Source organism: Saimiri boliviensis, chromosome 2 (assembly GCF_048565385.1).
Source record: "Saimiri boliviensis isolate mSaiBol1 chromosome 2, mSaiBol1.pri, whole genome shotgun sequence".
NCBI lineage: Eukaryota > Metazoa > Chordata > Mammalia > Primates > Cebidae > Saimiri > Saimiri boliviensis.
In genome coordinates this window covers 141,904,485-141,929,304 of record NC_133450.1, presented here as the reverse complement: position 1 = coordinate 141,929,304, position 24,820 = coordinate 141,904,485, and the positions used below count along the sequence as shown (strand labels likewise).

The 24,820-nt window shown below is 45.2% G+C and overlaps 1 protein-coding gene and 1 long non-coding RNA gene across 7 annotated transcripts in view; one reads left to right on the top strand and one right to left on the bottom strand.

Annotated features, from left to right (window-relative positions):
- Positions 1–16,465, bottom strand: part of TSC1 (TSC complex subunit 1) — a 52,859-nt gene extending 36,394 nt beyond the window's left edge. Inside the window, exons 1-3 of one of the 6 annotated variants that reach the window (XM_074394566.1) lie at positions 16,281–16,465; positions 6,401–6,463; positions 172–417 (exon numbers count right to left, since the gene is read on the bottom strand). In XM_074394566.1, the coding sequence (XP_074250667.1) occupies positions 172–277 (106 nt within the window). In that variant the 5' untranslated portion in view covers positions 278–417; positions 6,401–6,463; positions 16,281–16,465. The remainder of the gene's footprint in view (positions 1–171; positions 418–6,400; positions 6,464–16,280) is intronic. The other 5 variants (XM_010346412.3, XM_074394568.1, XM_074394570.1 and 2 more) reach the window with 5 other exon arrangements.
- Positions 16,466–16,762: 297 nt separating this feature from the next.
- On the top strand, positions 16,763–23,846 carry LOC141583698 (uncharacterized). The gene is made up of 3 exons (XR_012516499.1): positions 16,763–17,439; positions 18,693–19,089; positions 20,027–23,846. It is a non-coding gene; the product is annotated as an uncharacterized LOC141583698 (long non-coding RNA).
- The last annotated feature ends 974 nt before the right edge of the window (positions 23,847–24,820 follow it).

Below are 24,820 nucleotides of genomic sequence, written 5' to 3'. Positions count from 1 at the left end.
ATTGAAAGTTTAAAACACATATAGAGTGAATTCATCAACAGATGCTCTCTTTGAGTGTTTAAAAAAACTCTTCAGAAGATGAAACCTAAAATGTATCAGCAGGATTCTAGTGGCTTTAAGTCAATCTCTTCTTCTTAGAAGATAAGCTAAAAAGGATATTACTTTGCTAACCAGAATTGAGGTTCTCTTTAAAGACAGCTGTCACGTCGTCCCGCACATTCAGCATGGGGGAGTCCAGCATGGACAGGAGCTCCCCGACATTCGCTTGTTGGGCCATTCTCTAGCTTGAAGGTGCTGTGCCGGCTCCAGGACGTATCTTACAGATTCTGAAGGCTCTTCATTGGGGCCACTACCAGACTGAGACAAAGGAAGACGAACGGTGACTAACTGGCCCCATTTTTCCCCACAAAAAAATACCTGCAAGACAAACCAATGCATGTGTTCAATGCAATGCAAAGTTTGCCCACAATTCTCTGATTCAAACAGTGAATCCCTTTGGCTGATAAAAGAAGTGTATGAGTAATTCTTCGACGAGTTTATGAAAAAGGTTTCTTTAAAATATAACACCAGAAAGAAATCTTAAAAACTGATGCCAGTCACAGCAACTTAATGACAGGATCAAATCTAAGTTTTATTCCTACTTCTGAGTCTACCTTGGGTTTTGGCTAAGACTGTATTCATATTTCAAATTACTGATCTATAAAGCAGACAGTCTTTTTTCAGAAAGGGAACTAAATACATTCTATTTCCTTCTTGACAATCTCATCAATGTCTAAGAGTTAGTACAGCTGGTTAGGTCACAAGTCTGCTAAGTCCAACACTTAGCTGGGGATCACTTCTCTGTTTCAGCATACCCCTTATCGGAGACATCTAACTGCACACCCAAATACCACTGGCTACAGATGGGATCATCAGGGCAAACCTTCAAAAACTCACCCTTCAAAACCCAAGCTCTCTATGGTAGTAGAGCAGCTGCTTGATCTTGATATACAAAAAGCAGCTCATTCCCCAAGTGTAACTATACACATTTATGATGTATCCCCCACTTGGGTCTCTGAGGCTGTATTTGTAAAAACAAGTAACAACAGTTATCATTTATAAGACGAGCAGTATATACCTTTTACAAACATCACTCTATATACTCCTGACATGACCACCATGTCATTGGCACTTTTGTCCCCATTGTACAGGGAGCAGAACGGAGATCAAGCCATCTACTCTGGGTCACAAAGCAAGCAAGAAGCAAAACCAGAGGAGAAAAACTGATATTTGAACCTAGATCTCCCTGACTCCAAAGCCCCAAGCCCTTCAGTGTCACACTAAGCTAACTTGTGGTTTTGATCATCACAGCAACTCTGTGATGTGATGTGAGCAGGTATCATCCCTATTTCACACATGGGAATATGGATGCCCAAAAAGGATAAAATTTCCGTTTCTTTCAGTCAGCCTAGGTAGCAGTTCTCAAGTTTCAATGTGCATCAAAACCACCTGGGATTTTTGCTAGAAATGCAATACCTGGGCCCCTTCCAAAACTGAATTTTGGGCTCAGGAATCTATATTTTAATAAGCACTCCAGGGAATTCTTAAAGTGATACACAAATTATTTTTGAGAAACACTATGATAAAGAAAAATCCAACTAAAGAGTTAAAAAGAATTAAACTGAGGCCAGACACGGTGGCTGAGGCCAAGTGCAGTAGCTCACACCTGTAATTCCAGCACTATGGGAGGGGAGGCTGAGGCAGGCGGATCACCTGAGGTCAGGAGTTCAAGACCAGCCTGGCCAACAAGGCGAAACTCCATCTCTACTAAAAACACAAACATTAGCTGGGTGCGGGGGTTGGGGGGGCGTGTGCCTTTGGTCCCAGCTACTCGGGAGGCTGAGGCAGGAGAATCGCTTGAGCCTGGGAGGCAGAGGTTGCAGTGAGTCAAGGTCGTGCCACTGCATTCCAGCCTGGGCAAGACTCTGCATAAAAAAGAAAAGAAAAGAAAAAGAAAGAGATAAGCTCCTTCTGCAAGAACGCCAAATTTAAATTAGCAGTGACCCCAGAAACTGCCAGGTATTAACTTACTATCATCTATGTTCTTGTTTAGCTAAAACCTGGTGATATTCACTATTTTTGGCTCTTAGTCAGAAATTCAATTATCAGAAAAATCAAAGTGTCTAAATGCCTTTTTGATGCCAAATCCATGATATAGGAAGTTGCTGACTCATACCTGTAAATAAAAATCTTACAAGGAAATCACATAAGAAGTTAATTTCAAAGGGCTCCAAAATGTGAGACCACCATTAGTAAGATGCTATTGTAAAAGTTCAAAACCAAAAAGCAGTTAGTACAGTACCAGGTACACATAAACACTCACTGCATAGTACCTGTACATTATTATAAAAAATACCAGGAAAAAGCTTTGGGCCACCACTTTCAGGATGACTTCTGAATAGCATATATGCCTAGCTAACCCCCACACTGATTTCTACTTCAGGTAAATCATAAATAATTCTCAATTGGTGACAAAGAATGTAGTTCAGAAATTGAAAAGTACCTTGTCCCTAAGTTTGCAGGTTTTGTTTCAATAAAATTGCTACTTACATACTATCTGTCTAGGGAGACTCTGAGTTTGCCTTCTGTGTAGTCAGAAGATGATAACGTCAGATCTGATCCTCCAAATGCAGGCAGCCCCAGAGCCCAGAGTGACACAAGCTCAATTTTACACAAAAATGGCACCCATCCAGTCAACTTGGCGATAGTCAGCTTGGGCTACCTAGCTTGTTTTGCAGTTTGCAAAAATAAGGTTTTATTCTAAAACACATTAGAAACACATTTTGGCAACAAGTTTTTCTCTCTGGTTCCAAAATTCTACTGTTGGCCGCGTTGGTGGTATAGTGGTGAGCATAGCTGCCTTCCAAAATTCTACCGTTTACCATAGTTTTTAATCTCCAGGAAAAATATAAACATTGGGTTTTATGTGAGATTCTTTGTATAAGCGGCTCAAGTTCAAGCATTTTTGACATTCTAAAAAGTCCTCCTAAGAGTTAAATCATAGCTCTTGGAATCAGTCCCATAACTAGAATATCTCCTTTTAAAGTACATTCAAACATTTGAGGGTACAGTAAGTACAAGGCATTAAGTAGGTAAGACAGACTTAGCAAGTGCAATGAAGAATTATGTGTTCTATAGCAGAAAAAAAGACATGGTTCAATATATGCACAAAAAAAGGGAAGAAACCAGGTCGACTTGGACTCAATCAGTGGTGATGGTGGTGGATGGGATGTACATGTTAAGCACACTTTACAGCCTATAGAAGATTGGCTGAGAAAAGTCACTTAAAGATTAGCACCGCAGACACACTGAAGCATCAGTACATTAGCCACAAAAGTCTCTAGCCATAACAGTCTCTTTTCCATTTCGGAAGTCACCACAGAAAACAGTCATACAGGAGAAGTTAAAAGACAGCAACTGGGTGAATGCATTTCCCTATCCTATATGCTAAAGCAACGTTCCACTTAGTTTAACATTATCTTTAGTGGCCACATACAGTACACAGTACAGTGCTGCAGATGATGCTAGTCATATTAAGGGGGCATGACCTTCAATGCCAATCTCTACTCCAAAACCCATCACTCTGCCATCTGGATCTCAGTAAAAGGCACCACCATCAGTTTCAAGCAAACACCCAGGTGACTGCTTGACTCTTTCACCACCTCCACCACCATATCTAATCCATCAGCAAACCAATAGCTATCACCTCAGTTGAAGCCCCCATCATCTCTCAGAGACAAGGGAGCAGCCGCCCCCCTCACTATTCTCCCTGCTTGTATTCATGCTACCTTACAAAATTCATTCGCCACCAAATAACCACAAGAGACACTGAGATACAAATATCAGAATCTCACTCCTCTGTTTAAAATTGTCCAATGGCTTCCTATTGAATTAATAAGAGCCAATAACATGATGGAACTTATGAAACTCATGAGTAGCCTACAAGGCCTCAAAAGATCTAGCCAGTTATTAACCTCCCAACCCCTCTCTGCTCTTCAATTCCTCTGCTCTAGTGTCAGTCTTCCTAAACACATGAATACTGGTTCTTTCTTGCTCAGGGCCTTTGCACTTGCGGCTCCCTCTTTGCATGGAACGCTCTTGTCCCACATCCTTGCACGGCTGACTGTCTCTCAGACCTCTGATGGGCCTCCCCTGTCCACTCAATCTAAAGCAGCAGGGAGGCGCTTAGTTATCACTTTTCAATAAAAGATACTTTGGAATTCATGAGAAACCTTGAACCAATTTTAAACTGTACAACTAGTCATCGGATGCAATCCAACAATACTCACGATCTCAGAAAGTATGGAAAACAGGGATCTGCTAAAGTTCGGTTTCAGTCTCTAGATGCAGCTAAAATCTGATGTGTGTCTGGCTTTGGCACTGTCTTTTTTTTTTTTTTTTTTTTAATTGAGACAGAGTCTCGCTCTGTTGCCCAGGCTGGAGTGCAATGGCATGATCTCAGCTCACTGCAACCTCCATCTCCTGGGTTTAAGCAATTCCCCTGCCTCAGCCTCCCGAGTAGCTGAGAATACAGGTGTGCACCACCACACCCAGCTAATTTTTGTATTATTAGTAGAGATGAGGTTTTACCATGTTGGTCAGGCTGGTCTCGAATTCCTGACCTCAGGTGATCCTCCTGCCTTGGCCTCCCAAAGTCCTGGGATCACAGGTATGAGCCACCATGCCCGGCCAAAAATGTCTTAAAAATGAGGAAAAAAGTATAAACGAGAGTCCCCCATGAAAACAGAAAAATGCTGTTAAAAGCTGGGCTTTTTTTCTTTCAAAATAAAAATAATTGCTAAAGGTGGCCAACAATTTTTTGTAACTGAAAAGGAAGCATCTTTGAGGCTTGCCAACTATGAATCTCAGGTACAAGATTCCTTCCAGAAAACCATCTACCAGAAACTTTTCTGAATTCTGCTTTGCCCAAAAACGTTACTAATGAGGCTGTGTGCCAGCTAAGATGATATTACAAACATGTGATGTAGTGACCACAGCAGTGATCTAGCAGCCTGTAGTGCCCACAAAGTATTTTTCCTATATTAAAATTTCAAACTTCTAAAATCTGACTACTAAAATGCAATATAATTATACTATTGTGAAAAGTGTTTAATAAAATTTGAGATTTACTTTTGTATCCCAGGACTTACATTTTATGATGGTGATATTTAGCTTGGGCCTCAATAATCTGAACACTTAACTGTTTGACTTTGGGTTCAAATTCATATACAGTGGACTTCTAAAAAAGGAACAGTATGAAGTATACACAAAAACACTGAACGTGAAAAATCAAACTCAGAAAACTTTCCCTACTTGTAAGAGAACAATTCTTAACTTTCTTGTTAGACAGTCTACAATTTGTATCAAGACCCTATTCATGAACTGAGGTAAATCTGTAAGACAAAAATCCCCACCTTATTTCATACGTAACTCCTATGACAGAGGTGAGGCAGACAGTCACAGGATACAGTAAACAGCAACCACTGAGCCCTGGCATGAATCGCATAGCTGTCCATGTACAAAGACAGCAGGCCAAGCATCTCCCTGTCTTCCTGCACCCTTCCTATACACAACTCTGTTGTGCTTGGCACTATTACTGCTAAACCAAAATTACAGTTCAGTGATCAGTTAGGTCACTAAGAGGAAATTCCATCCATGGAATGACGGCACCTCAACATTTATGAAGGATATATTCTGAGACAGGATCGTCAAATCCCTAAAAACTACTATAGCATATAATTTATCCCCCAAAATTAATAGCGACATTAAGATGCAAATGCTCACTCGCCAGCTCAAGGGTCCTCAGCCCAGGATGTACATTAGAATCACCTGGAGAGCTTACAGAATCCTGAAGTCCAGGGCCCACTCTGGAACAGGTTAAGGGGTGGAATCCAGACATCACATTTGGTTTGTTTTTATAAACCTATGCAGATTTCTAAGGTGCAGCCAAAGTTAAGAACCTCTGCACTAGTTAAATGACTTGTGCCAGCGCACGGGCTTACATTTAATGAAATGGTTAAAACCAAACTTTGCTGCTAAACAGAACTGAATTGAGTCCACCAAGTGCTAGCTATACGTCTTTAGGAAAATTACATGCCATCTTTGAGCCCGAATCCTCACCTGTAAAATGGGGATACACTGAAAAGTGTGGCTGTGAAGAAAAGTAATGCACATAATGCACTTTGGACAGTGTCAGGCAATGAATAAGCAACTAATCATCATCAGTAATGTGACTAATTACTTCGTGCCATAGATGGTCCAGTTCCTGGCAAGTAGCTAAAACTGTAAATGTTAAATTCAATCATGGACAAGATAATTCCCTCCCATCTTCCTCTAACCACTGGCTTGGTTATACCCTTACCTGTTCTGGGGACAATTGGTACTTCGGTTTCCAGTGCTGTCAACCTGGTGTCTTTCATGGTCACTGAAGGAAGAAAACATACATACAATGAAGCAAAATCCCAGAGGCAATCAGAAGGGAGTTAGGGGTTCATCTGTCATATCCTTCTTCCTACTCTATCCCTGACAGGTGGCCACCAGGTTTCCACTGGAATGAACACTCATAATCACTGGAAGCACGTGCCTCTCCCCGTCTACATTTCTGAACAGCTGGTTGCTGGAAAATTCTTTATATTGTGCTGAACTTGTAATCTCTGTCTTTTGTTAATGTCTGTTAGAGGTACAAACAAATAGGCAGGATAGGCCCTAGAATTAGAGAGTTCCGGGTTAAAATCCAAGCTCTGCAACTTATTAGCTGTGTAACATTTGGTTATTTATCTTAAGTCTCCAATATCTAACTGTAAGTTATCTCGTCTGTAAAGTTAGAATAAGGATGGCATCAAGCTCATAAGGGTTGTGGGGATTACATGAGACGATACAGCCTACTGTACTTGGCACAGTGTGGGGCACACCGAAGTTACCAGAGGAGCCATGTGAGGCAGGTCCAGGAAAGTGAGGGGCACAAAGCACTGAGTGGGCCTGCGGGACCGCACCACCCACCACAGTCTCCACAGTCCTCACCCCTCCCCAGCCCTCCCCACCACCTTGCCTCCCCAGCCTTGCAGTTCCTTGTCCAAGCCACACACTCCCCATTCCTGGGCCTAAGAGACTCTACCTTTGGCTCCTCCTAAACTCACTCTTCCTTGTTAAAATATCAGCTTAAATGCTCACTTCCTCAGAGAAGACCTCCTAGGCCTCCACTTCCCTCCCACTCCCAGCTCCCAGACTAGGTCAGGTCCCCTATTATACTCTTGCAGCCTATATTTCTTGTGTCACTTACCACAATCCAATTAAATAAGCTCGATTAATTACTGAACATGTCTCCTTCACTAGAAGTTATATCCAGGGAGGGACTGCAGCTTACTCAGTACTGTATTTCAAGCAGCTACCATGGTGTCTGGCACTTCTTGATTGAATGACTAGGAGTTAAAATCTTTTTCTTTTTCTTTCTTATTTATTTTCTTTCTTTCTCTTTCTATCTTTCTTTCTTAGAGACAGGGTCTCACTCTTAGGCTAGAGTACAGTGGAGCCATCATAGCTCAGTGCAACCTCAAACTCCTAGGCTCAAGTAATCCTCCCACCTCAGCCTCTCGAGTAGCTAGGACTATAGGCATACACCATCATGCCTGACTAATTTTTTTTTTTTTTTTTTTTTTTTCATTTTAGAGATGGGGTCTCGCTATGTTGCCCAGGCTGTTATCAAACTCCTAGCCTCAAGCAATCCTCCCAGCAAGGCCTCCCAAGGTGTCATTATTACAAATGTGAGCCACTGCACCCAGCCAATATTTCTTAAATAAATCTGCAAAGCCTAATTGTGCCTTCATGCAGCACGAATTAAATTTAATCCTTCTACACAAGAAACATAAAATATTTGTGAACAGCCATCATTTTTCTGTTTTCTTCCCCCTTTCACCCTACTTTCTATTCAAATTAACCTGTATTAAAAATCCATCTTAAATATGAGGATATATAAATACATTCTAGTTTGCTTTTAAAATATGGGTCCTTCAAACTATATTTAGGTACAATCTGATCACTAGATTATAAACTCCACGAGGAAAGGAACCATCTGGGACACCTAGGGCCCATCCTGGCACCTGGCACACAAGAGGCAAACACACCCTGCTCAGGTCAGGTAAGATTTAATCAGCTTCTTTGTTAGCCATTCCAGAGTTGAATATAGAGTATGAAAGCTCAGCCTCATATACTGTGGACAACTAATTATCCTAAACACGGAAAAAACTCGAACCAAGTTCTTAAATATACAACCATGGCCAAAGTCAAACTAGTGAATTGAGCAACTCTCTAATAATTAAAATCTCTTGCTCCAGATGGCAGGGTAATTATATTTCCACGTGGAACACATTCCAGAAATTAAGCTCTACTGGTCCTCAATGGCACCTGCAAGCCTGTGAAGTGCTGCAGGTAGGTTGGCCCTCCAGAAAAGAGGGATCATAATACCATTCTGACAGGGAGTGCTTGCCTGGCCACACTCACTCCACCAAGTCAGAGGGCTTGAATTAAAGTGCAGGAGCCGCTAATCTTAGAATCTTAAAATCAGCAGTTAGTCCAGTGAGTCATATAGACTTCCTCTTCCAATTAATCCTGGTTGGATCTTCTACCTGAAAAGAAATATCTAAGGCAAAGGTAAAATTAGGATCTACACCAGATGAGATCCTGCAGACTGCCCACCCAAGACCCCTGTCCTACATAAAGGACCTACTCTAGGAAAGCAGAGTGGTTTTACTGCTCGTGGTTTACTTTTTTGTTTTGTTTTGTTTTGTTTTGAGACAGAGTGCAGCCTGGAGTGCAGTGGCATGATCACAATTTACGGTTCACTGCGACCTTCGCCTCCCAGGCTCAAGCTGGGACTACAGGCACGCACCACCATGCCCGGCTAATTTTTGTTATTTATTTATTTATTTATTTTAGAGGCAGGGTCTCCCTGTGTTGCTCAGGCTGGTCTAGAACTCCTGGGCTCAAGTGATCCATCCACCTCGGCCTCCCAAAGTGCTGGGATTACAGGCGTGAGCCCCCACCCCCTGTCAAGCAAAGTGTTTTTGTCCATTACTCAAGACTTTTAACTTCTTTATCACTATATTAAACATGGAAATGGTACTAAATTGGCAGCAATTTTATGTTGGTATGTCAAAGGCTGCCTACTATTCTACTCTTACTTATATTTTTAAGTGTTTATTGACTTAATCATTCGTATTTGGATCCTGCCTTGGGGGTACTACCAAGCACACTCAGTCTGGTCAGTAAAGCGAGATGTGATTTGTGAACCTCCAGAGGCGGAAGGAGGCGTGCGGACGGAAACAGCTGGCAGAGCAGAACATCAGTCCAACCCCTGTCCTTATCTTTGAAACCCAAATGTAAAAAGAAACCTGCCTGCAGATCTAGATATATTCCCTTTCATATTTGACCCAAAAGTTGTGTTCTCACCTATGTTCATCATTGTTAACTTCACTTCTATCAGAACCTTTTTGAAAAGTGTAGGTTTGAGGAAGAAGATAGGGGCTCTGTGTTTAAGTATTTTGAGATGAAACAGAAAGCACAAAGGCCAATCTGTCTTTACTGTTCATCTTAACTAATATCATTCTTTAGGTGTTTACAGAGGGATGGCTTAGATGCCTAGGATTACACATGAACTCCAGCCTAGCAGCCGTAGATAGCTGTCATTAGCAGGACTCGTATGCGTTTTTTTCCCGTATCTCTGCCCTAGCCAAGATGCATTATGAGCTGTGAGAGAGCCAAGAGGTACATACACCTTTTGAAAATACTAGTGGCAGATACCTAAGATGTCTTTAGAAAGGATTTATCTGGAATTACAGGTAAATATTCAAATTTTTCAAAAACAAATGCTGTGATACGTGGCCTACACACTATCCTCTACGATTCCTCAGGACTATATGTAACATAAAATAGGTAACTGTATATCAAATTGCCTAAGATAATTTTGTACACATTTGTCTATGATGTAAAAATGCACTGCATGTCTAAATGAAGGCAGATGTCTCTTCACTATAACTTGTTTTCTATATCCAATTTTTTATCCATAAAAATTCAAGGACAAGGCCGGGCGCGGTGGCTCAAGCCTGTAATCCCAGCACTTTGGGAGGCCGAGGCGGGTGGATCACGAGGTCAAGAGATCGAGACCATCCTGGTCAACATGGTAAAATCCCATCTCTACTAAAAATACAAAAAATTAGCTGGGCACGGTGGTGTGTACCTGTAATCCCAGCTACTCAGGAGGCTGAGGCAGGAGAATTGCCTGAACCCAGGAGGCGGAGGTTGCGGTGAGCCAAGATCGCACCATCGCACTCCAGCCTGGGTAAAAAGAGCGAAACTCCGTCTCAAAAATAAATAAATAAATAAATAAATAAATGCAAGGACAATTCAGACACACGTTCAGGAAATGGATAGACTATTTCAATATCAAGTACAGTTAGATAGAGCAGAAACATTACACTGTTAGGCTAATGTTCTGCTCTGGCTCAGGAACTCTCAGGTGATTTCTTAAGAGTAATATTCTATCAAGTGAACCAATGCGCCTTCAGCACAAATGCATCTAAAAAGAGTAAGTAAGATACTTGCTCCCATTCTATCAGTGCCTAGAAGAAAGGAGAAAAGGGTAGGAAATAACTACTTACTATGTGAGAGTAAAACAGCTGATGGTAAAACCTGCCAACACGGGTAGTCATGTGTGATTTAAAAGGTCTCGGCAGTTGGAGTCCCTCTCAAGGACAAACTGGGGGAGGAGAGCTCCAACTTGCCAGATTCTCCATTCAGAATTTCTGCCATTGGGGCCTTGATGGATGGTTTGCTAAAGCTTATATCCTATCTCAAAGGTGAAGAATCCTCTAGTAACTTGCCTGTAAGGCCAGAGCTTGATTTTGGTAAGGCGTATCTCGTCAATAAATAATGCTTATGTTTTCACTTTCTATTAACATGAACATTATTTACCAAGAAAATAGAAGCCAAACAGATATTATGTATATTTCAAAAAGTCACTACACAGAGCTTCCCCTAAAAGAAATATAAGCAGCTGGGCACGGTGGCTCATTTGCCTGTAACCCCAGCACTTTGGGAGGCTGAGGTGGGCAGATCACCTGAGGTGAGGAGTTCGAGACTAACCTGGCCAACACAGTGAAACCCCACCTCTAGTAAAAATACAAAAATTAGCCGAGCGTGGTGGTGGGTGCCTGTAATCCCAGCTACTCAGGAGGCTAAGGCAGGAGAATCACTTGAACCTGGGAGGCAGAGGTTGCAGTGAGGCGAGATCACGCCACTGCACTCCAGTCTGGAAGACAAGAGTGAGACTCCATATCAAAAAAACAAATAAAAAAAGAAATATAAGCAAACTGTGAGATATCTTTGGGTTTCAGATTTATAGGACCAAACTGGAAGTATTCTAAAGAAGAAAGGTATAGTTTGATAGTCTAGGGCAGTGGTTCTCAAAATGTGGTCCTGGCACCACGAGCATGAGCATCATGTGGCTATTTGTTAGAAATGTAAATTCTCAGGCCTTCTCCCAGATCTCTGAATTAGAAACTTTGGGGGTGGGGTCTTTTAGGTAATCCTGACGTCCACTAAAGGTTCAGAACCACTGGTCTAGGAAAAAGAAGGATGAAGGTAAAAAAAAACATTCATTCATTAATATACCTGCATTGAGGTTCAGATGCAAAAAATATATATATCGTGCATAAACCTTGGGAAAAAGGCCCGGTGGAATTCTGACAGGTACTAAAAGTATCAGCACAGATCAAAATGCCAAGCCTGACAAACACTTAGCAGGTTACATACCTGGGTATAACAAAGTAATTTATAACCTAGACAGTACATAAAGCCACCTTTTGACTTGGGCATTTCCTGCCTACTAGTTAAAAAAAAAAAAAAAAAGGGATTTTTAAAATAAAGCCAAAGTCCATTGTTAGAGCTGTAATCTACCTAAAGTGATCAGCTGGGTTTCAAGCTGGGTCCATAAAGTTCCTGAAGCCATATCCAAAATTCCATGTCTGTATGAAGTCTTTTGGTGATGATGGGACATCATGGGACACAGAAGAGGAGACATTTGGTCCATAGCTTTCCACAGATTTTCAGAGGGGAATTGAGTCCACACATCTCCCCACCACCACCACCAAAGTTAAGAACCACTCACCTGACCTGTGAGTTAATTTATGAGATCAGCATGAGGCAGTTTATCACAGTGGAAGACTAAATGTTTGGGCTCTGGAGTCAACCAAAAAGGTGCCTAGCCCAGCTCAGCCACTGAATAATGGCTTTAGGCAACTTACTTCAGGTCTTTAAGCCTGTTTCCTCTTCCTATCTTGCCTCTTAAGGCCGTAGGAAGCTAATGGGGAATCAGAGATGTAAAATACTTAGTGCAACGTTTGGCACATGCCTACTCAAAAAACATAAACTTTATTGTAACAATATTACTACTGAACAAAATGTATTGCTGGGTACATAATGCTTAGTGGCCTACCCATTTAACAACTGGTATTTGAAACATTGATAAAACATTCTATAACGTAAAATGGATACAGTTCAAGTTTGTTACAATGCTCTGTGAACTACTCAAAGTAGCAGAGTCTTAATGCTTGCTTGCACAGTAAGGTCACTGCCTCTGTTCTCCCTGCAGCTCCCCTCCCTGTTTTCCTTCACATCACCAATGGAAGGGCAAAACTGTCCTTTGTTACTCAACACTCAACACTTCCCGGCCTTTACTGCCATCATATGTACTTAAGAGAGCGACCTGTGAGTTGTAAGGCAGTAACTACTATGCTTTATTTTGGACTAAAGCACGGTTTTTAAAGACATTTTACTTATCAAGTGGAAATCTGAATTCATTCAACCGTAAAAAAAATTGTTACCTTTTGCTGATTCCCTGTACATAACAAAAGTTAGCACTGAACAAGAGAAAGGACAAGAAGAAACTCACAAGGTCCTGAAACTGCATATTTGATACACAGTACCTAAGATTTGAATTTTTATTCTCTCCCGTGAAAACAGACATAAAATGACTAATTTCTGAGGCTTAAAAAATAAACCAGAGAAAGAATAATCTCAAATTGCTGACAGGTTACCTCTTTCAGATGAATTTAAATGAAGAAGAATGAGTATTTCATGCCATCCAAATTATATTAGTTACCAATGATCTGAGGTTAAAAAAACTACACCGAGTGTTCGAGTGTATTCTACATACACACGTTTCCAGCAAACAGCCACAGATCTTAATGCTCCTGAGTACACTCTTCTTTCATGCCTTCAGTTACTTAAATGACAAAACCAACACAAAGACTAACCTTTCAGAGATTTCTAATACGGGAAACTTACAGGAAATTACCTTTTTTTAAAAAAAAAAAATTATGATGTAAAGGAAAAGATAAAGGATAAATAGATCTTCACCCAATGGAGTAGGCTCAAAGTCACTACTTTGCTTGGTTATTCTAAATCCATTAAGACGTTGACTCAATCGATTTAGTCAGAATGTTTAACTGACACCCCAAAGGACTTTAAATCACAGAAATGTAGGCCTAGAAATACTCATTAATTTACAACCCAACTCTTGCTTTCACAGATGAAGACTGAGGCTCAGAGAACTTAGGTGACCCACTGAAGGTCAAAAGCTATCTGACTCTTTAGAAAAGCCAGAAATGGTTGAGAGATTGCTGTTTTTGGCTCATCAGCATCCAAGAATATCCAATTAATTCCAGGAAAAGCTGATTTTAGTTCACCATGGCCCTGGAACCCAGAAATGAACATACCTGTAGCCTAACAAACTTCAAATAAAGACAGAGCTGTAAGATCAAGTCAGCTCTAATTTAGAGCCCAAAACTCACCCACCACTACACACAAAGAGGCTAGAAGCTATTTTAAGAAACACCTCTGCAATTAATAATAAATGAAAATAGCCAGATTGATACCTGAAGCCAGCAGTCCTCAACCTATGGTGCACATCAGAATCGGTCTTCTTCCAAAAAAAACCATGTATATATGGTGTCTTCAAAGACCAAATATGTAGGTCTACCTACTACAGTGTCAAATATCTGTACATCGAGGTTCTCATGAGCACTATGGTTTCAAATCTCATTTCCAGCAATGTCATTATTCTGCAAACATTACATATATAGGTGTATATTAGATTTGCCCTAGTAAGGCTGTTAAGTTTCATCTCACCAATGAAACCAGGCATGCACAGAAGGCATCATATTACACCACAACAGTAGCAGTATCAGTTTTAACTCTTAACCCGGTGAGGAAGAACACAACTGAGTCACAGGACTTGAAGCACTCTAATTTTATGGAAACAAGAAGGTTGGTCGCCACCTGCTTTCTAACCAGGAATTTAGGAACATGCCAAGTGTTTACGATACCAGGAAATGCATGAAGCAGAGAAAGTTTACATCATCTGCCCTTCTAGGCACGTGATGTAAGAGTGTTTTGGATAAGATATTAACTTTAGTAGGAGGATATTTTCCGTTTGCATCGTCTATAAATACCCCTTAAGTTTACACCAGGTGGTTACAGAAAGATTCTGCAGCTCCCCAGGGCAATGGCAAAGAATGTTGCAGTGTTTCTGAGGAGGCTCATTTGCCTGATGCATGACTGTTAAAGGTACATTTCCCTACACAACACTAAATCGGTTTTCACATTTGCATATTCCAGGTTTACTCAGGAATGCTCAACTTAAGAATCACAGGTGGTTGCTTGGTAAATCAAAGGCTCCCCAAAGATTAGGTTTTATAATGCTCCCTGAAATTTACAGCTGCACTTTGCCAGCCTGTTTGAATTCAGATGATTCCAAGTTGATCCCAATATTATAAATCAAAGTATCTCAGAAGAGTATTATTCTATTTTAGCACTTTTACAGCTTACTCCACGCAAAGTGAAGTGCTATTTCTATGCTTTCTATTAAAAGAAAAAAAAAACCCAGCAAGGATTTTAGCAGGACTTCTTTAGGCAGTAAACTCGTCAGGTTTATTAAAATATCAAATACTTTTTAGCCTAATTTAGACTAACAAGTTTACATGCACAACACTGCCATCCCAAACAAAAGCCAAGGCGGATAAGCAAAATGCATCCCCCCACTTCAACATTAAACAGACACACGTGCACAAGCCTTGGCTAAATGATAAATTCTAACCACCTAATGACAGGCCAGCTTTGATCAAATAACAGATAAATTTAAGAGTCATGTCTTTGGAATCAGTCAGATCCCAGCAGTTCCAGTCCTGGCTCAGATACAATTGGGGTGTGATCTTAAGCAAAGTATCCTGCTCTCTCTGGGCCTCAGTTTCTTCATTTGAGAAGATTGGAGGTGTTAATAGTGGTTGCCTCTTCTCTCCGTCGTGAGGACCAAAGGAGATAATGACTGCCAAGCACTTCTACAGTGCCTGGCACACAGAGAGCACTCCACTAACGTTAGCTGTCGTTCTTAGGAGGATCGTGTCCCTTCCTAAGTCCCCGCCACACATCCAAAATACACAAAGCAAAACTCTTTAAACAGGAAACACAAAGAAAGAGCTTTAATTCTGCAAGGTCCCTCCGACTGCAGGCTCTGCATCCTCCAGTTCCTCAAATGAATGAATGAGCGCCTAGGAGTGGCTCTGCAAATAGCTGTCTCAGGAACCACCTTTGCCGACTTTAAGGTAACTGTCTTTCACCATCAATTAAACACCTACAAGTGCACCCAGAGCGAGGCACAACAGTCGTGCACATTTCAGCGGAGACACCGAGTCCAGGAGAGTCCCTGATGCCCACAGGCAACCTCCATTCATTCTCCACGCCCCTCTGCCCCGACCCCTCTCTTGAAGTCCTGGAAGCAGTCCCACCCCCGCGACCCTTCCCCTCCCGCCAAGCGTCTCTACCCTGCCCTCCGCACCTCGCGTGAACCTGTCACCCCACCAAGTGAGAGGCTGGAGGAGGGGCCCACCTCACCTCTGCCGGAGGGACCGAGGCCATGGGTGCAGCGGACCCTCGGACGCCCACGAGGAGAGCAGTGCCTGGTCCGGCCCACGTCTCCTCCCTAGGGACCCGCCAGTCCCGGCCGGGCCCGCCGGAGATAGAACGTAATATGAGGGAGGGGAGAGCCCTTCGAACCCCCCTTCTCCGGGCTCCCTACCAAGCAAATGAGCCTCTCGCTCCAGCCCCTCCGAACCTCCCCGACTTGGGTGATGGTGCCGGGACTGCCCCAGAAAGCCCCCATAAAAAGGAGGGGGAGACACCCCCATACTCACCCACCGTCTCCTCCCCCTCAGCTGTTTACCTCACAGTCCCTCCAGCCTACAGGGCGCCGCCATCTTGGACGTACAGCACCTCCCCCGTCGTGAAAGGGCCAACTCCGACGGCGGCCTCCGCCACGAAAAAGAGTTCACCTACGCGCCTCGCCTCCTTCTGGAAACGAAGGGGACAGACGGCCGCGCTTGGCAGCCCCGCCGGAAGAAAGAGGCCCTTCCACTCATAACCGATGATGTGGGTTGGACGAGAAAAAAAGCAAGGAGGGTTTTGAATGGCGGGGGGGGGAGGGGAGGGGGGGAGGGGAGAGGGGGGCGGGGCCGGGCGGAAGGATCCCGAAAGGAGGCTGCTGAGAGATCTTGTGACTCCGCGAAGGAGGCAAAAAGAAGGGCCGGCGCGGCGGGAGGAGCCACGCGAGAGTCCGAGGGGCGGGGCGGGAGGTCACGTGACGGGCGGGCGGGAGGTGCAGCGGAGAGGCGTAAACAAGCTGGCGGCGACTGGGTGTGGTGGGAGCGCATACCCGCTTGCCCCTGGAGTCGTTTCTGCCCTTCGCGCGCCTGGCGGCCCCTCAAGTGTCCCTGTGGGCGGCTACAGAGCAGCAATCCTGTTTCCCGAGGAGCCGGCGTGGGTGAAGGGCCTGCTTGGGAGCCTTAGGGGAGTTGCAGCTCACCAGGGAAGGGGCGGAAAGCCGGGGGTCAGGGCAGCCTCCTTCCTGGGCTGAGCATTTGCAGAAGGCCGCCTCCGGGATTGCGGGGGACCCCCCCCCCCCGGCTTCTGCCTTCAAATAGCTCACACTTCACACCTAGTCATGACGTCTAGGGAAAACCAGCCCTAGTAGGAGGCAGCTTTAAAATCAGAACTCCTTGTTGCGTTCCCTGCTGAAACAAAGCTTGAAGCCCTCTAAGCTTCGGTTTCTTGACATGGACACAATGACATTTGTGACGTGAGGAATCAAAGAGATGAAGTATAGACAGCGTTGAGCCCGGAGCCCTAGGAAATGCTCACTCGCTAGGTAGATGGCTTCTGTGGCGAGGCTGGATGTGATGAGCTCCAGCACGAACAGGAAGCGCGGTGAGAGGAGGCACAGTGAGATGAAGTCGAACTGTGGGATCTGAAAGGCATTTTGAAGGAGTGGGCATCAGGCTGGGTTTTAAAGGAAAGGTAGGTTTGATGACTTATTTTGGTCCCTATCCACGGGCCCGCAACCCTCCCGGGCCCTTGAGCGGTGAACAGCCTTTATAACCATAGGTCTAGAACCATGAAGGCTTAGGAGGGAAGTGGAAATTGACCTGCTGATCCCTCTGTTTTTGCCATTAAAACCATGATGACTTTTGCACCAACCAAATAGAACCAGGGGAGGTGGCTGAGGAGAGAAGGCCATTCCAGGCAGACGGAACCAAAGGAGCAAGAGGCTAGGGGCAAGAAAGTCCCGGGTGACTTGTGGGAGTAACAGGTTTTGTCTTGGGAACTAATTGGGTCACAATGCAAGGCAGCCATGGTTAAGGAGGGGCCAGGTGTGTGAGTAGCCAGCACCGTGGGTGCTGTCAGAATATTAAGCAGACCCCAGATGGTCCAGGGTAGAGCCGCTGCTAGCCGGTATAGGGCCTTGGTGAGAATTAGAAAAATGGCACCCCTGGGCTGTATTTTGGTCCCTATCCACCGGCCCCCGACCCTCCCGGGCCCTTGAGCAGTGGACAACCTTTATAACCATAGGTCTAGAACTATGAAGGCTTAGGAGAGAGATGAACGTTGAACTGGTGATCCCTCTGTTCTAACACAGTCACTGGGGGAAGCCAAGAGTTCTAGATTCAAACAGACCAGAATTTGAATGTAGGTTTCAGCCATCGTACTATACTAACTGGATGAGCCTTAGTCTCCTCACCTGCAACATAGAAATAATAATAATGCTAGCTCATGGTGATTTGGGGTGGATTCAGTGAGACGTTAATCTCTAAGGGACGCTGAACCTTCTCCAGTTAGTGTTACTCTTGTTAACTGTTAAGGGCCAGCTGTCGGCATCCATCACTCCCAGAAGCCGGTCTGCCAAACACAGAATTCTTCTGTGTCACCACCCAAGCATAGTCTGCATGAGATCCAGAGGTAGAAAGGTTGAGGGAGACAGAGAAGGGTCTGGGTTCTCTCAGTACCACCAATCTACAAACTACTGCACAGGAACAGACTCTTCCCTTTGCATTCGCACCAGGGCAGGGATTCAAGTGTGTTCAGGGATTTCTGAGACCATCAGTGATGGGAGACCTAAGGAGGAGGGTAGCAGCAGCGCTGCTCGGGAGCTGTGACCCAGGAAGCCCCCACACCCTGACTTTCCTTGGCTCTATGACCTCATCCTGCAGGAATGCGTCCGGCCACAGAGCAGAGCAGCCATACACAGGGCTCATCAATTGCTCGTTTTCCAGGGGTCATAACCACATTGTCACTGTTTGTACACTGCCTGGAAGAAGAATGGTCATTGTTATCTCAAGATGGACCACCAGGGACTCGTGAGAAGAGGCTGAAGATGACAGGCAGAGATAGCCCTACCACCATCTCCCACCACTTACCAGGCTGGGCCACCTAGATGTTTTCTACTTCTCTGGGGTTGATTTTTGTCATTTGCTTAACAGACACTAATCAGACCGCTACCTTCCACACACCACCCTGGAGCCTCCCTGTGACAGGGGACTTTCTGACCAGCCTGTCTGAGCATAGAAGGTCTGAGCCCTGCATAGGCAGGTGGTGCTGACAGGATGCGCGTCTTGGTGGACAGCTGCTGCAGTCTGGCTGTGTGACGTCTCCCGCTTGGCTTCTGAAGAGGTGAGCCCATCGTTCCTCAATTCTTCGAGTGCTGGGGGGCCTCACAATCACAGTACCAGCCCCAGGCCACAGCAGATGGACCAGGCCTGACCAATCTGAGATGCTCATCATCGAGCTTGTTAAAAGAAAACTGAAATTTGATGAAATTTAATTGAGCAAAAAAGAAACGATTCATGAGTCAGGCAACCTCCAGAATCACAGCAGATTCAGAGAGACAAAAAAAGTAAAGTGGCCTGGTGTGGTAGCTCGCTTCTTTAATTCCAGCACTTTGGGAGGCCAGGGCAGATGGCTGGCTTGAGGTCGGGAGTTCAAGACCAGACTGGCCAACATGGTGAAACCCCATCTCTACTAAAAATACAAAAATTAGCAGAGTGTGGTTGCAGGCACCTGGACTCCCAGCTACTCTGGAGGCTGAAGGAGGAAAATTGCTTGAACCTGGGAGGCAGAGGTTGTAATGAGCTGAGGTGGTGCCACTGCACTTCAGCCTGGATGACAAAGGAACACTTCGTCTCCCCCCACCACCATCCCCCACCACCAAAAAAGTAAAGTGACCTACAGGAATCAGAAGTGAGGTACAAAAATGGTGAGATGGTTGCCCCTCAGCGTTTACCTTATTCGAACAGTTTGAACACTCAGCAGTCTTAAGAGTGGTTGAAGTGTGGCTACTGGGATTGGCCAGCACTCAGCTATTGTTATAGGTGCATGCTGCTCAGGCTTTCCATTTTGTGTGCCTATTAAGCTAGGTTACGGTTTGTCCACAAGGACTCAAATATTTAAGTACAGAATCCTTCTCAGGCCATATTTAGTTCACTTTAACAAGCTGAAATGGTTGGTCCACAGTGGACCTGTGACTTGAGCTGGGTTAGAGTGCTTCTCTGGGTCTTTAAAGATAGATGTTTTATTTTGTTTTTTTAAGTGATTTTTCTCCTTCTTCTAGGGTCATTAGACTGGGATGAGGAAACTCTCCCTTCCCCTGGCCTACAGCAAGCTGTGTTGACAAGTCGGGTTAAAGAGTGAAAGACAGAGACAGAGATGGAAAGAGAAATTCATGCTCCTATCCCCTTATTTCCAGAGTCCCTGAAACCAGCTTTGCCCTGGCCTTCCAAGTTCCATGAAGCAATAATTATTTCAGCCAATGCTGATTTCACTGGATATCTGTTCCTCATAAATGAAGGGCCTGGATGTAGTGGGATTCAGAGACCTTTGGAAGGGCACCACCAGTCAAAAATGCTGTTCATCCACTTGAATTGCTTTTTGGCTTTAGCTTTCAGCTATCTGCGGCAGCCTCCTGGCCCGGAGCCCTGCCATCAGTGGGCATCCCCAGCAGGATGGGGTCTGAGCTTTTGCTGGCGGTCCCCAAGGCCCACAGCGGCCCTGGCCTCTCTAGCCCATCAGCTTCCCCTTGCTATCTAGCACCGTGTCCTCTAGTACCAAGGAGCGCCCAGAGGCTTCACACCGCCCTGCCTTGGCTCAGACTGTCTCCCCTCCCTCTATACCAGATGGCCTGTGCTGGTCATTCTCCATTTGCCTTTCTCTGTCTGGGCTCCCCTCTAAGCCTCACTGCTAAGCAAGTCCTCTCCCTCCTCTTGCATTTGACCAAAGTGCAGCAGGGTCAGGGGAGCAAGGAGGAGCCTTCTCACCGGGCCTGGCCTGGCCGTGATGCACAGCTCCTGCTGTGTGGCCCGTCTTGGTGTTAATAATGGTTCCCGCAACTCGCTCTTCACACGCAGAGGTGATCACGGATCCCCACAGCTCGCTAGTCCTTAGGTGCTTCAGCACCTCTTTTTTTCTCTGAAGCTGCTCACACCTGTCTTTTTAATTATCCCTTGGAGGGTGGTTCTGTTTCCCACCAGGATCCCAACTGCTACAGCTACAGCCCTTTCTTAGAGAATCTGCCTTCAGCCTGGGCTACTCACTCCGAACCAAGCCAAACCCACAGATGCTTACACAGACACACACCTCTGACTGGACCTGGATTCGGGCTGAAAATCTTCCTCACACTGAGCCAGCCAGATTCTCCTTCTTGAGAATTTGCACTAAGAGACCCCAAGGCTGAGACATACAGTGTTGGTCAGGGGTTGAAACTACACAACCACAGGCTGACTATTCAAACTGCCATGCTCCAGAAGAGGCAGATCACTTAGAAAATGCCTCAGACAAGTGCCCTTGGGGGTTGTGCAATAAGAAGGGACTGTGCTGTTCCCTGTGGGGGCAGGGGGAGTCACATGGAGTTGGATCCAGCCATGGCCACCCGCACTCTGGACAGCAGAGTTAAGCAGGAAGAGCTGCTAAGAGCCTTGCCGAGGAAGCCAGCATGCCCAGACCAGCAAGGAGCAGCTGTGGTAACAGAGAGGAAGGAGAGCTGCAGAACTAGCCCATTGCCCATGAGGCCTGCTTAGGTCTGGAAGATGCCCCTGTATCTTTTCAATAAATTCCACTTTTTCATGTCTGTAATCCCAGCACTTTGGGAGGCTAAGGCAGGAAGATTGCTTAGGGGCAGGATTTAGAAGCCAGCCTGGGCAACATAGCAAGACCCCATCTCTACAAAAAATAAAAATTAGCCAGACATGGTGGCATGTTACTTGGGCGGGTCAGGCAGGAGGATCACTTGAGCCCCGAACGTTGAAGGTGCAGTGAGCCGTGGTTGTGCCACTGCACTCAGCCGGAGTGACAGAGTAAGACACTGTCTCTAAAAAATGAACACACACACGCGTGAGCATGTATGCACGCACACACACACACAGACACACACACACACACACACACCCCACCTTTACCTGAGCTAGATGTTCGGTTCTGTTCCTGGCAACCAATGCCACAACCGGGGCCAGAGATGGCCAAGAATGATTTCCTTTCTTCTTTATCCAGATCACACCTGTTCCTCCAAGACTCAACTCCAATGTGATCTTCACCAGGAAGTCTTCTTGGAACCCCCAGGATGGCATAAAGGCCCCTGCCCTGACTCCACTACCGCTGCCAAATGCACACCTCCATTCCTTCCACCGAACCACCTGCTTACTTAGGTTGTGCTTATGGGCCAGTCTCCCAAGTTCTCAAGAACTCTGCTTCCCCCAGGAGGTGGGGTGGATAATAGGGCCCTTGAAACGTCTAGTTCAAGATCAAAAGACAGGAACAGACTGGGACCGGTGGCTCACACCTGTAATCCCAGCACTTTGAGAGGCCAAGGCAGGTGGACCACTAGAAACCAGGAGTTCAAGACCAGCCTGAGCAACATAATGAGACCCCCATCTCTACAAAAAGTTTTAAAAATTAGCCAGGCATAGTGGTGCACACCTGTAGTTCTACCAACTTGGGAGGCTGGGGTGGGAGGATCACTTGAGCCCAGTTGTTGGAAGCTGCAGTGAGCCATGATCCTGCCACCACACTACAGCCTGGGCAACAAGAGTGAGACCCTGTCTCAAAAAAAAAAAAAAAAGCCGAGAACAAACCTTTCAAGACTAAGGCTAAGTAGGAGCAGTGTGAGGGGCCAAGAGCTATTCTTGCTGCATGGGTTGCTGTCCATGGCAGCTCAAGTGCCCACAGGACTGGCGCCATCTTGGTTGGCTATTTCAGTAAATGGAGTGAAACTTATTGTCTCACGGTTCTAGAAGCTAGAAGTCCAAGATCAAGGTGTCGTCAGAGTTGGTTCCTTCTGAAGGTGTGGAGAGAGATCTGGTCCATGCCTCACCCCCAACCTCTGGAGTTGGCTGGCCATCCTAAGGCTTGAGCCCTCTTCCTGCCTTGTTCATTGGCTTGAGATGCATCACACTGTTCTCTGCCTGCATGTTCACATGATATTCTCCCTGTGAGCTTGTCTCTGTGTCCAAAATTTCCCCTTATTGGAACTATACCAGTAACATCAAATTGGGGGCCCGCCGTATTCTAGCGTGACCTCAATTTAACTAGTTACACCGGCAGCGACCTTCTATAGAGTCACATTCTGAGGAACTGCAAGTAAGGACTTCAACATGTCAGTGTTTGGGGGAATTAATTCAGCCCATAACAGGTACCAGGGGCTCAGTTTGTCACATCATTATCCATGGTTTTTGAAGGGGCCCTCTCTAATTTTTATACTTGAATTTGTTTGTTACTTTTTTTATTTTTAATTTTTATTTTTCTTGAGATGGAGTCTTGCACTGTCACCAAGGCTGGAGTGCAGTGGCATGATCTCGGCTCACTGCAACGTCTGCCTCCCAGTTCAACCTCTGCCTGCCTCAGCCTCCCAAGTAGCTGGGATTACAGGCATGAGCCACCACACCTGGCTAGTTTTTATATTTTTGGTAGCAATGGGGTTTCACCATTTTGGCCAGGCTGGTCTCGAACTCCTGACCTCAAGTGATCCGCCTGCCTCAGCCTTCCAAAGTGCTGGGATTACAAGGGTGAGCCACTGCGCCCGGCCCCATTTGTTCCCTTTTTCTTCATTCCCCGCAACTAGTTTCCTCCTTGCACATAAGCAACCATTGTCATGTATATCTTGTGTATCCCTTTGTCTGTATGTATCCTTGCAAAATGTGTATTTTTAATTTATGTAAGTGGAATTAGGTTATAGGTGGCAATCTGTTTCTTACTTTTTCTCCCCATTTAGCATCATTTTGAAGCTCCATCTAGCTGCTGAGAATTATTCCTTAATGTGAACCTGCCCTAATCTGCTTTCCATTCCCTCAGGAATTGACAACTGCAGTAGTGCCAGAAGTGACATCGTGATAAACATCACCACAGACCAGCCGGGCGCGGTGGCTCAAGCCTGTAATCCCAGCACTTTGGGAGGCCGAGGCGGGTGGATCACGAGGTCGAGAGATCGAGACCATCCTGGTCAACATGGTGAAACCCCGTCTCTACTAAAAATACAAAAAATTAGCTGGGCATGGTGGCGCGTGCCTGTAATCCCAGCTACTCAGGAGGCTGAGGCAGGAGAATTGCCTGAGCCCGGGAGGCGGAGGTTGCGGTGAGCCGAGATCACACCATTGCACTCCAGCCTGGGTAACAAGAGCGAAACTCCGTCTCAAAAAAAAAAAAAAAAAAAAAAAAATCAGCACAGACCTCACATTATACCGTTCCCTTATGGATCCAGCCCAGAATGTATTTGGGATACACAACTAGGAGTAAAATTGATGGGTCATAGCGTACGTGGACTTACTCTTTTTTTCCCCTTTTCTTTTTCAGGCAGATCTTTCTGTTGCCCAGGCTGGAGTACAGTGACTCGAACACGGCCTACTGCAGCCTCTACTCCTGGGCTCAGGGGATTCTCCCCTCTAACCCCCTGAGTAACAGGACCACAAGCTTATGCCACCAGGCCTGGATTTTTTTTTTTTTCTTTTGGTAGAGATGGGTCCTGTCATGTTGCTTAGACTGTAGACTTACTTTTTTTTTTTTTTTAAGTTCCAGGGTACATGTGCAGGATGTGTAGGTTTGTTACTCTGGTAAACGTGTGCCATGGTGGTTTGCTGCACGTATCAACCCATCACCTAGTTATTAAGCCTAGCATGCATTAGCTTTTCCTGATGCTCTCCCTCTCCCTGCCCGCCGACAGGCCTCAGAGTGTGTTGTTCCCCTCCCCAGGCCCCAGTGCATGTTATTTCCCTCCCTGTGTCCATGTGTTCTCATTTTTCAGCTCCCACTTGTAAGTGAGAACATGTGGTGTTTGGTTTTTTAGACTTACTTTTAAGATACACCACCGAATTATTCTCTAGGAAGCCTGCCTCAGCCTACACGTTCATCGGAACCCTGCAAA